This window comes from Dendrobates tinctorius, unplaced genomic scaffold (genome assembly GCF_039654945.1).
Source record: "Dendrobates tinctorius isolate UK_male_01 unplaced genomic scaffold, ASM3965494v1 ptg000119l, whole genome shotgun sequence".
Classification (NCBI taxonomy): domain Eukaryota; kingdom Metazoa; phylum Chordata; class Amphibia; order Anura; family Dendrobatidae; genus Dendrobates; species Dendrobates tinctorius.
In genome coordinates, this window is record NW_027361787.1 from 1,479,026 (window position 1) to 1,492,599 (window position 13,574).

The 13,574-nt window shown below is 46.2% G+C and overlaps 1 protein-coding gene across 1 annotated transcript; it reads right to left on the reverse strand.

Moving 5' to 3' along the window:
• Positions 1 to 471: 471 nt before the first annotated feature.
• Positions 472 to 1,567, reverse strand: LOC141101506 (uncharacterized). The gene is made up of 2 exons (XM_073590636.1): positions 1,486 to 1,567; positions 472 to 1,370 (listed from the first exon to the last, which is right to left on the reverse strand). Exon 2 carries the CDS (start codon positions 1,258 to 1,260, stop codon positions 598 to 600), a length of 663 nt encoding a protein of 220 aa, XP_073446737.1. The 5' UTR covers positions 1,261 to 1,370; positions 1,486 to 1,567; the 3' UTR covers positions 472 to 597.
• Positions 1,568 to 13,574: the final 12,007 nt, after the last annotated feature.

Here is a 13,574-nt window from a genome sequence, read left to right on the forward strand (position 1 = left end):
ATGGCCACCATCCTGCAGAGGGTCCATAATCTCATCCATAAACATTGGTTTCTACTTACCAAAGCCTGCCCCAAAATTGACATTTTCAAGAACCCACCATTGATGTGTTTAAGAAGACCTCAAAACATCAAAGACAAGTTGGTCAGGGCCGACCTAGGACATTGCAATCAGACTTCCACACGAACACTGTCAGGTCAAAAAAGGACGGGTACTTTCCCTTGCCTCAGTTGCATGAGTTGTTCCAACATCATTAAAGTTAATGAAGTCATTCACTCACGTACAGGCAAATCTTACCCCATTAGGGACTACTTCACATGCAACACCAATTTCGTAGTATACCGTATATGTTTTTTCTATTAGTCATCTATTGACTAACCTTCAGGGGCAAATTATGGGTATAGTTTTAGATTTGGAATTAATAAAGTTTAGTTTTATCCTTTTGCCAGCAAACATGAGGAATGACAAGAGACAACCCAATTAAGAAAATTCAATTTTGATTAAAACTATTCCAAGACTATGAACATAAAAAGGCTTCTCCCCTATGTGACATCTCTGATGTTTATTAACACTTGATTTCCAAGTATAATATTTCCCACATTAAGAAAATGAAAAAGGCTTCTCCTCTGTGTGACTGCTCTGATGGCGATCAAGAAGCACTTTCTGGTTAAAATATTTCCCACAATCTGAACAGGAAAAAGGCTTCTTCCCCGTGTGAGTTCTATGGTGATTAGCCAAATTTGATTTCCGGTTAAAACATTTCCTACATTCTGAACATGAAAAAGGTTTCTCCCCTGTGTGAATTCTCTGGTGATTAACCAATTGTGATTTCCGGATAAAACATTTCTTACATTCTGAACATGAAAAAGGTTTCTCCGCTCTGTGAGTTCTTTGGTGCCAAACCAATTCTGATTTGTTGACAAAACATTTCCCACATTCTGAACAGGAAAAAGACTTCTCCCCTGTGTGAATTCTCTGGTGCTTAACACAATCTGATTTACTGTTAAAACATTTCCCACATTCTGAACAGGAAAAAGGCTTCTCCCCTGTGTGAGTTCTTTGGTGCCTAACAAAATGTGATTTCCATGTAAAACATTTCCCACATTCTGAACATGAAAATGACTTCTTTGCTTTAGGAGCAGTTTGTTTTTTACTGCCTCTTTTGTGACTTTGATTTTCCTTAGTAGTCAGTAATGAATCAGAAGATGGGACCTGTTTCATAGGATCAGATGACAGATCTTTGCTGTGAATGGATGATGGCATATCTGGAGTAATGGCATTCACTTCAGTTGTATCTTGTAGGATCTCAAGATCATCAGATTTAAAAATTGAAGATGTCAGCTGTCCTTCTGATCTCCTGGTACAGTCATCTGCTAAGATAAAAAACAATTTTTTTAATAACATATCCTTGAGTTTTATATTTTTAAACATTTCTACTTAAACTGTCCATAAAAATGGCAAGCTATGTAAAAAACTTTAATTATTTACCAAGACAATAACTGTTCACAGTCTAATAGGAAACCTTGTTGGATGAGCCAGTAGTGTGCGGTGTCCAACTGTTTGTTCATTCTGCCTCCCAAATATCGAATAAAAAGGAACCAATCAATGTTATGTAGGCAAAAATAATACCAATTCTCATCTCACAAAAAACAAGTCCCCACTCAGGTCCATCATCTGTCAATAGAAAAACAGATAAGGCAGGTTACAGTTAGCGCTATAGTTAGGGTTAGTGTTGGGGTAAAGTTAGGGTTACTTTTAGGTTATAGTTAGGGTTAGTGTTATGCTAAAGTTAGTTACTGTTAGGCTAAAGAATTAGGCTTTTCTCAATTGTCTCCCCAATAATTTGGTCACGTCAGTCATGTCAGAGATTTCTATTTCCGGAAAAAGAAATAAAAACAAATAAAATGGCCCGTCAGTATTATAGTGCAGAGGAGGCTTATGCACTTTTTACGTTCTGACAGTGAAAAAAGCGCAGTGTCAGATGGTGATGTGGATTTCGAGGGTTTTAGTAGCAGTGAGAGTGATAGCTCAGAAATGAGCAGTGATTCTGGTCCATCCTCACACACAAGGACCAGTACAACAAGAAGGACAAATAGCGCTTCTGGAGAAATGTCTCCAACTCAGGGAACAATGCCCAGTACTAGTGCTGTCCCTAGTGCTCGTGAATTGGTGCACACCAATGTCCAAGGGGCTTTGCCTCTTGATGTAGCATTTCCCAGATGGGAGGCTTCGGATTCGGCTACTCCATTCATCCCTAATTTTAATGCCATTCCTGGTATATATGTGGAGGTGGAAAATTTTGGACCAATTATTTTTTTATGACAGATAGCTTGCTAGAGCATATTGTCCTACAAATTTATATGTGCCCCAATTCATCAGCCAGAATCCACGATCCGGTTATGCTAGGTCAAATTTATGGACACCAACTAATGTCCTAGAAATGAAAACATTTTTAGGACTTACATTCGCTATGGGGCTTGTTAAAGAAACGAGCATGACGTTGGTAGTGTCGAGTTGCCACCAGACAGGCGTGGGAACAAATCTCACCCTGTCACCAAACCTCCCCCCGCATCACCTCCAATAATCCCCACCACAGAACACGGAGACTCGGAATTTCTTTTGGAATGTTATGGCCACAGCAGCCTTTATTATAAACACCAAAAACACAAACAGTGAATCATAAATCACTTTAACAAAAACATGAACCTGAGAAGGAGTCCTTGAAGCCCCAAGATCTTGGTGAATAACCCCAAAAATTGCTGTGGACAAAAACCCCTCATGATTGCTCCCAGCCGATACCCCACTGGCTCGGGAGCACCAACACCGATATATCTTGTCCACTAAGCTACTCGGGGATCCGCCACTTCGGCCGGAAACTCCCCCCCACCTTTCACCAGATCATCCCCAAGATACCTGTTTAACCAAGGAGACCCTAGACACTGAGTTTCCACACCCAATTTTTACCGACTTCAAGGACTCCCCCCCCTTGAAACTGCCACAACAAGGGCCCATTGAACACCTCAATGGCCCGAGACCCCCCCGAACCCGCCATGCCATGGGCCGCTCAATACCCTCCTGGAATCCGAGAGCCCAAATGTCAGAACCAACCGAATTCAAATGAACCTCATCGGCCAGCCAGAAATCACCCTCACCTTTTTCCAAATCAAAGTGTCGCACCGCCACCCCTCCATTCCTGATAACAAAAGAAGACACAGCCCTGTTCACTTTTATCCGGGCCTTATTAACCTTAGCGAGAGACCTCATGGAACGCCATCACCTCTGAGGAACAATGTCGGACCAAACGATAGTGACCCCTCGGTACAATAACCACAAGCGCAGACAGTCCTGTTTGATGTCCCGTATCAACTCCTGAAAAGGTCGAACCGCCAAGTCACTACCCCCCAACATGCAACACCAGGATGTCCGGAGCGCGGTCCAACCGAACGCACTCGTGTATCTCCGGCAAGACATGTCTCCACTCCATCCCCCTAAAACCACACCAACGCACCAAGGCCGTGTTCCTGGAAAAACCGAGCTGTCTGCCTTCGTTCCGGACATCCACCCGCAACGCTCCCCAGTAAACGAAGGAATGACCAAAAATCCACACCAGCAACGGCTCGACACCTGGAATAAAAAAGGCGATGCCAATATCAAACACAAACACCATTAGCGTGAATGCCGCCCTCCGCCTCACCCATCACCACCCACCGACCTAACATAACTTCGGTAACGATTGGACGCCCAACCACCAATGCGCCGAATCGAAGCCACATCCAAACCCCGAACTGCTGCTTCTGATGCCACCCCAATCCTGAACGAATGAGAAGCGAAACGGGATTCATCCAAACCCAACGATCGGATGGACCTCTTGAGAACAGCACCAAATTGGTATCTCGACAAAGTAGAGCCATCCACGTGACACAAAAGGGGGCCGCTCAAACTAGGACCCAGCTCCCAAAACCCCCGCAAACACTGAACGGGACACATCAAAGACCCGGGCACATGGCCCAACACCACTCGGCGACCTTTACCCGCCTGATCCGTCTAAGACCGTCGCAACCAAAACTCAATGCCCCGCGCAGTAAGCACAACATCCCTGGCCAATATACCCCCGGCTGACTGCTTGTTCCCCGACACTAGTTCCCCTACCCTTAATGCGCCAAAAAATGCCAACGAAAAGGCTAGGCGAAATAACAAAACCTCATAGCGTGAACAACACACCTTCTCCAAAATGCCGCTCAACCGTTCAAGCACCTCAAAAGATATCGGACGCCTCAAGTCACCCCTGCTTTTTAACCGGCGAAACCCTTTCGCCGCTTGTTTCACCAAAAATGTTTTCGTCCAATCGCGGCAGCCGCGCAAGCGAAATCCAAAGGACAAACCCGCTAAAACACGCATGGCTTTTGCACCCGACCAACTCTCGGAGGCCCCCCACCCCAACCAAGACAACAAAACTCCCTCCTGATCCAAGCCGGGCCCGACTGCTACGTCGGCCGCTAACTGTTCCTCCCACTTGCACCATACAGCCCAGTAAGCCTCCCAGGTCTTTGGAGCCAAAGACGACTCAATCAGCGATGCCGCGGCCCATAGGCCACTATCCACAGCTCCTCCGGACAAGCTAAACCCATGACCTCCACCTCTGGCGCCAAAGAGCGAAACCGATCCCACTGTAAACGAGAGAGAGAGTCAGTGATATCGTTCTTAACACCTGGCACATGCGTCGCGGTCACTTGTGCATTCAGGTCCAAACAGAGGAGAACCAACCGCTGTAACACCCGAACGACTGGGGGAGACGATGCAGTAAGGCCATTAATCGTGCACACAGCGCCCATGTTATCGCAATTAAAACGCACCCGCCGATCCCGAAACTCACGTCCCCACAAATGGACGGCTACCAGAATCGGAAAGATCTCCAGCAAAGCGATATTGCGCACCAAGCCATCCGCAATCCATCCCTTAGACCACCGGGACGCACACCACTGCCCCCGAAAGTAAGCCCCAAAACCAACACCGCCAGCCGCATCTGTGAACAACTCCAACGCGTCACTGCTGACCACCTCTTCCATCACCAACGAACGGCCGTTGTACCCCTCCAAGAATGACTCCCAAATCGCCAAATCGGCCCTGAGTTCCGCTGACAACCTGATGAAATGATGAGGGGCTCGAACACCCGCGGTCGCACTGGCCAGACGACGTGAAAAAACATGCCCCATTGGCATGACTCGACATGCAAAATTGAGCTTTCCCAGCAACGACTGGAGATCACGCAGCGAGAACTTCTCGACCCTGCGCGCTCAGACCACCTCCGCCCGCAAATCAGCCAACTTATCCTCAGGCAGCCTGAACTCCCAATTCACCGTATCAATGACAATTCCCAAAAAACGCAAACACGTACAGGGGCCTTCGGTTTTTTCAGGCGCGAGAGGAACACCAAAACGCTCCGCCACCCACTCGATGGCCTGTAACAGTCTCTCGCAACAATCGGAATCCCCGGAGCCCACGCACAAAAAATCATCCAAGTCATGAATGACCGAATCAAAACCGGAAACATCGCGCATGACCCACTCCAAAAAAGAACTGAAGGCTTCAAAATACGCACAAGACAACGAACATCCCATGGGTAGACACCTGTCCACAAAAAACATGCCTTCCCAATAGCAACCTAACAACTTCATGCTGTCCGGATGAACCGGGAGCAAACGAAAAGCGGATTCCATGTCCGTTTTAGCCATAAGGGCACCCCGACCACATTTTCGCACCCACCCCGCTGCTTCATCAAAGGAGGAGTAAACCACCGAACAGCTTTCCGGATCGATACCATCGTTAACAGAACCCCCGCGAGGGTACAACAAATGTTGGATAAGCCGAAACTTATTCGGCTCTTTCTTCGGAACCACTCCTAGAGGAGAAACAACCAAATCCGAAAAAGGGGGGAAACAAAGGGGCCAGCCATACGGCCCAACGAAACCTCCTTTTCCAGCTTTTCTGAAACCACTGAACCATGTAACAACGCAAATTTTTTAAAACCCGCGGAATAGCAAAAGGGGGGTGAGGGATAACAAAACCGTCCTTGAAACCCGCGTACAGCAAAGCCGACTTCTCCCTGTCCCCATATCTATTTAGATAAGGGACCATCCTTTCCAGCCTCACTGGAGTCTCCCCCTTGGGAATTACCACCGCCGGTTCGGGGCTTCCCTTTCTTGAAACACTTGGCGGCTCCATGGGACGCGCTATTGCAGTTGGAGCAAAGATGTTTAAATTTGCAGTTCGCCCCGAATTTACATGGGCCGTCGTTGAACTGCCAGCACACCCCCAACTTATGATTTCCCGTTTGAACCTGCCCGCCCCCTCCTGAGATGCCAGAACTGCCGCTACTCTGGCTGGTACTCCCAGCCCCCCCATGAAAGGAGCTACCAAATTTATTTTGAGCTATGACCCGCATCCACAGCCCAATGTCCTTCTGGTCCCAACGGATAGCCGGACGGACGGCCTTCCTCTGCCGAAATTGCTCATCATAGCGCAAACAAGCCTGACCCCCATACACCCTATAGGCCTCCCCTATGGCGTCAAAATAACGCCGAGCAATTATCAGGGGACTTTTCTCCAATGACGCTCGCCAAAATAGCGAACGCCTGTTGCCAATTAACGAACGTTTGCGGGATCAGACGCCATCTACGCTTCTCTTCATCCTCCTTTTTGCTATCCTCCTTCAGGCCCTTATCCAAATTAAATTTCTCTAATGGCAAGAGGGAAAATATTTCCACATACTCGTCCTTCCAAATGCACTCCTTTACTTCTTTCTTTAAATGAGCCCCCAACTGACCCTCAAAACAAACATACCTCCCCATGCGCTCTATCGTCCAAGTGTATGCGACATTCTTTCTCTTTCTCAGTCTGCACCGACACCGACACCGGTTCACTTGCGCGCCCGGCCAAATCCGACCCACTCCGCCCCGCAGGACTCCCAGCTTGTGGCCAAGCTGCTACTGGTGACGGTGAAGCGAGACCCCGCTCCAGACGTGACACCAAATTCCGCATATCCGCAAGCACATCGCTAACCCCCCCGGCCGCGGCTACGCCACCAGATCCCAACCCCCCGCTGACCCCGAGGGATTCCGCCAACGGCCCCCCACCCAACCAGGATGATGTTGCAACTGGATGACAAACAGGGGACAGAGAGCCATATTCACCGGGCTGCGAGGGGGCTGTGTGCCCTCCAGCCGGAAAACCTGGGTCCTCGGATGTACCTTCGCCAGCTTGCTGTCGACCTCTGGGACTCCCCGCAGGAGGTGTCAAATGATGATGACTGGGCCCCCCGAGGGACCCCGATGACGGGACCCCAGCAATGGACGCTGACCGGGACACCGTGAGTTCTGCTCCTGCATCCATAGCAGGAATTTCCCACACAGCAATGGCATAAAGTGAGACTAGGGACTTTTTTTTTTTTTAAGTGGCGGAGGAATACAGTGCGGAAGGATACCTACCTTCCGTCATTGGATTCCTGCAGCCCGTAGAGAACGGCAGCAACAGCTGATGCTGCAGTTCTCTACCCAAGATCGTCGTGGGACACACTCGTGGACTGCTTCGGATCGTGGGTGAGTATTTTTGTGGTTTGTTATGTTAATATTTATTCCGGAAAAGACAATGGCTTCGGGAAACAATGTGACAAGTATTGGTAAGTATGTTACTCTATGTTATATGTACTGTATGTCTATGTATGTATTGTATGAATGTATTGTATGTAGTATGTATGTAGTATATATGTGGTATGTATGTAGCATGTAGTATGTATGTAGTATGTATGTAGCATGCATGTAGCATGCAGTATGTATGTAGCATGCATGTAGTATATATGTAGTATGTATGTAGCATGTAGTATGTATGTAGCATGCATGTAGTATATATGTAGTATGTATGTAGCATGTAGTATGTATGTAGTATGTATGTAGTATGTATGTGGTATGTATGTAGTATATATGTAGTATGTATGTAGCATGTAGTATGTATGTAGCATGCATGTAGTATATATGTAGTATGTATGTAGCATATATGTAGTATGTATGTAGCATGTAGTATATATGTAGTATGTATGTTGCATGTAGTATATATGTAGTATGCATGTTGCATGCATGTAGTATATATGTAGTATGTATGTTGCATGTAGTATGTATGTAGTATGTATGTTGCATGTAGTATATATGTAGTATGAATGTAGCATGTATGTAGTATGTAGTATGAATGTAGCATGTAATTAGTATGCATGTTGTATGTATGTAGCATGTAATTTTTTTTTTTTTTTTTTTTTTTACATTCAACACATTAGCCGGATGATGGGACTACTACTGTCCCATCATTGGCTAATGTGTCAATCACTGTCATGGTAGCAGGCATCGCCCGATGGGACTTGTAGTCCCATCGGACGATGCCTGCACAGACCCCCGAAGCCTGCACAGCCCCCGGGCAGGCCGGCACAGCCCCCCGGAGCCTGCACAGCCCCCCGGCAGGCCGGCACAGCCCCCGGCAGGCCGGCACAGCCCACCGGAGCCTGCACAGCCCCCCTGGCAGGCCGGCACAGCCCCCCGGCAGGCCGGCACAGCCCACCGGAGCCTGCACAGACCACCGGCAGGCCGGCACAGCCCCCCGAAAGGCCCATACAGACCCCAGAGAGGCTGTACAAGGGAAAAACAGGATTTTTCTTATTCCGATACCGGAAGTCCCATAGACTTGAATGGGACTTCCGGTATCGGAATCGGCGATACCGATACTTTTTTTTAAGATCGGCCGATCCATTCCGATCCGATACTTTGGATACTTAGTTGTGGACCTTGCAGATCAGGTTCTACAGCCATACCAGGCATCAAGAAAATCATATATCTGGTATAAAAAGTTAGTCATGTATTTGTTTCAGGTGGCCACATATAATTCTTTTGTGTTATACAAAAAAGTCAGAAATGCAGATACTTTCCTTGATTATCAGGAAAAGGTCACTGAAAATCTTGTTTTTGAAAATTTTGTCCCCACCAATCCTTTAGAATGTGAAGATGTCAGAAGACTCACTGAGCGACATTTTATTGCACTCATCCCAGTAACTGAAACAAGAAAGAACCCCCAGAGAAGATGTCGTGTATGTTCCTAGAGAGGAATGAGGCATGATCCCCGCTATTATTACCCACAATGCCCATCATTGCCAGCCTTATGCCTCCATGACGGCTTTACAATCTTCCACACAGAACCACGTTTTTGAACTGTTTTCACATTCAAGCATTTGGTTTATTTAGTGACAGACACATTTGAGTAGAGCGGACTTAACAATTTCCGGGGGTAGGTGGGGGAGGTCTCCAGAGACACAAGCTGGGCACAATATGTTATTGTGAGGCTTAGAAAAAAAATGACATTCAGCAAATTGCACCGGTCATGGCGGCTCCTGCGCCTTAGCATCTATAAGTAAGAGATAGATGATACTGCGCAGGCGCCGCTGGTGTCATTTTGCTGGATGTAATTTTTTTCTAAGCCTCACAATAGCCACAATATTATAGGAATTATCACCAATAATATCAATGCTATTATATGCATTAATGGGGGCAGGTCAGTGAGGGATCAGCGACCTGTCATAAGCCAATACAGATGAACATGTAATCAGAGCACCACATAAAGCCCCGCCCACAGCCCCACCCACAGCCCCGCCCCAGAGCACGAGAATCTCATTAACTGAAAACTACAAATACAGATTACACAACAGTAAACCAGAGTTGCCCTCATTTATGGTGGACCATTGGAGCTACTATGGATCCTGAGCAGAAGATTAGAGGAAATAATATTGCTCCCCATTTCAGGAGAGATTGTGCAGTAATCTGAATTCCTTAGGATCAGAAACAATGTAATTTATGACGTGGAGTGACTCCATGACACCAGGGCTGGAGCCAACACATCTCCTGCAGGCGTGAATAAATGTATATTACAGCCCTCAGCCGCGCACAGCTTAGAGATCTATCATGGCACAGGTGGAATGTTTGTCCTGTAGATTATCACAATCCTCCCTGAAGTTAGTTGGTTTTAATACAAATTGAAAAGTCAGGATAAAGGGAAACTCTGCTGTTATTGGACAGAAATTCACACTTGGCCTCACTGCACATTTACTGTTGTGGATCATAAAAGGGAAGTTTGGCCAGAAAGACTGGACCTGGTCTTGTAGGGACCATGAGACATTGAGCAGCACAGAAGGGAGAGAAGATTCATCCGATAAGATCTCAGGGATCTAGGAAACCAACAGCATCATTACCCTCCGCTTTCTCTTACAGGCCCAGCATAAGATTTTTCTCCAAGTGATTTTCTATCTTGTCAGCACATTATACGTACGCTGTCATTTAGCTTTATAGTTACAGATCTGGGCAGGTAACGGTCAGTGTCTTCTAATGTGAAGCAGAGAATGGCTGATGAAATCAATTATTAACCCTTATACAAGTCAGTTCACATATGGTGTACCAAGATGGCGTCTGTGCCTTCAGACAACACCCTGTAAGGAATCCTTGGAATGCAGAAGCTGAGATACTGGATACCATATATGGAAGTGAAGCTGAAATGGACCTATCATAGACTGACACTGGCTACTCAGGAGATTGTGTGACACCCATTTCCTGTCTCTTTGTCTTGAGAATAAACTTCAGTTCTGTGCAAGCCTTTGCTGAGAAAGGAGTAGACATCTAACTCTGTGTTCCGTGTGACTCCTTAAGCACGCACTCGGCCTATATTAGGTCAGGTACAAGCAATTATATAGATCTCGCTTTAAAGGTTCACCTTCACACTAATACCAGGGGGTAGGTGGATACTCCAGGTTGTAAGTTCTATAGAAAAGGGCTTTCAATGCCCAAAGTCGTTGAACAGTTTTGGGTGGAGGAGAATGTTGTGGTCTAGAGGCAAAATGGTGATCATGGTAATATGGCAGGACTACACCACCGATAAAGCAGCCACAGCCGGTGACTGAGAGGAATCTGTGACTTCTCTGCATTCAGTGGTTACTACTCACCTGGGTAGTCATATGTGGGAATCTCCTCTTTACACCGCTCATCACCCCTCACATGTCTCTGTAGTATTAATATGGGTCAGATCTTCACCCTGAAACAAATATTGTAAAAGTCACAGACAGATGGAGAAGTCCCATCTATGATCAGCTCTAATCCTGCCATCTCCACCGTTCTCATTACACAAGTATAAAACATATAATACTGGTGGATAAAACAAGACTGAGCACAAGACCTTCACAGCCGTCTACACATCATAGGGGAGATCTCCTGACACCTTCTCTCCATCTACCTGATGATCCTGAGGAGCACTGGGATCTACTTGGTTACAGTCCTGTGGAAGAAGAGGATGGGGACATCTCTCTGGTGTTGTCCTCTTACTGGATAGATCTGGAGGAAACACATACAGGGACTGAATTCATTCTCTACATACAGATAATTATAGGCCGTGTGTATTTAGTCCTGTCTATTACCTGGAGATGTGAGGGGCTGGGGAACCTCCATTATGACGTTCTTGTACAGATCTCTGTGTCCTTCTAAATACTCCCACTCCTCCATGGAGAAATAGACAGCGACATCCTGACACTTTATAGGAACCTGACACATACAATGATACCGTCATCCCCTGATCCCTTCATAGTGTTACTGTATAATGTCCCAGCATTCCCAGCAGTGTCACCTCTCTAGTCAGCAGCTCAATCATCTTGTAGATGAGTTCTAGGATCTTCTGGTCATTGATGTCCTCATGGATCAGGGGGTGAGGTGGAGGCTCCGTGATTGGGCTCAGGGGTCTTCCCCATCCCTCAGACACAGGGTCCTGACAGCGATCACTAGAGGTCTTCTTCACCACTGTGTAATCCTGGTTATGGAGAGACACATTAATAAATCTCACTCCAGACATTTCCAGAGTCCTCACCTCTCCAGTTCTGTCCATCTGTTATTCCCATAGATAAGAATGATGTAATGTGACGTCATCAGAATCTCTCACCTCTCCAGTGAGAAGGAAGAGGATCTCTAGGGTGAGGTGTAACATCCTCTCTGCCATCTTGTCTCTGTCAATATCCATCCTTGATGGGTAAATCAGGAAAACTCTCTTATGTAGATCTTCACTGAGAGGATCCGATATTGTAGAGACCTGAATGAGAAGAAGATGATCCGATGTAACACCATAAGAATCCTGTGTAATAATACAATTACTGGAGATAATAAGGGAAACATATGAGGAGATTTATTATCTTACAGGGTTTAGTTTTCTTCCCTGACATCTACTAATAAAACCTATATATTTAGGCCACAGACAACAAGCAGTTTCCTCCTCGGAGTCGGCAGCTGAACACGTTCCTCATAGACTCATCTTCCATAACGCTAATTCTCGTCTCATTACCGACACTGGAATCGGCATTAGCAATACTGCAGGAGATATTCATTACACGCGACATGAGAAATAACTCCTTCATGATGAGGACGACATCTTCATCTTCTACTGCGGCTCTAGAGACAGATGTGGCCAGAGTCGGTCACTGCCTCCATCCCCACCGGCCGTCTATATGAAGGTTTCCCGTCTTCCCCGCACTGGAATCTTCTATCACGTTAGATCTCAGCTCTGAGTCACACACAAAAGTTTGAGGCTTTTAGAAAAGATTTTTTGTTTCCACAAACACAACGGACAGAAATGATCTGATCCCAAAGTCTCCATGTACAGTGATTTATGGGGTTTATTTCTGGCCTTAGGCTTTCCTATATTACAAGAAAACTCCAGAAAAAGCCGATATTAAAATGTTTCTAAAGAAAATTGGCTCCAACAATTCTTGTAAGAAGAAAAAAATATGTAAAAAGCAGAAGACACATTTTATAATTTTTAACATGTTAAACATTTATTAAGAAGAAATTAATCTTTTTGGGCCCCAGAACATAGATGTACACCGCAGGGACGGCACAGATGAGGCTTCAACAAAAACCCTGAAAAGCAAACATGACATCTAAGAAGGTGTGACAGAGTTTGGCTGAATGCCCCCTGCCTCCAAGTACTCGATATTATGGGGCGGCCTAGATACTCTGATACTTAGGCCTGTTTCACACTTCAGTTTTTGTCCATCAGTCAAGATCCGCCGTTTTGCAAAAAAAACGGATCCGCTATTTTGTTTGGCGGATCTGTTTTTTTTCCCATTGAGTTGCATTACCAGTGGATCTTGACGGACGGCCAACCGTTGAATCCGTTTTTTTGCGGATCCGCCAAAATTTTGCCGTCTGCCGACATGCCCGAACGGAGCATGTAACGTTTTTTCGGGCGGAAGGATCCGCACTTCACACTGCGCATGCCCGAAAAACTTCACTCACCCTGAAATGTAACCCTAAAGTCTGTTCTGATGCCTGGAAAAAAAAAATCTCTCTCTCTTTCTTTCTCTCCCCCCTCCTCCCCCCCCCAGGCTGCAGTTCCTTTAAAATTCTTCAATCATCGGATCCATCAAAAAAACGGTCCGGTGGCATCCGTTCACATCAGTTAGCAACGGATCCGCTTTCCGCCATTTTGGCAGATTTTAACTGACACAAAAAAACTGA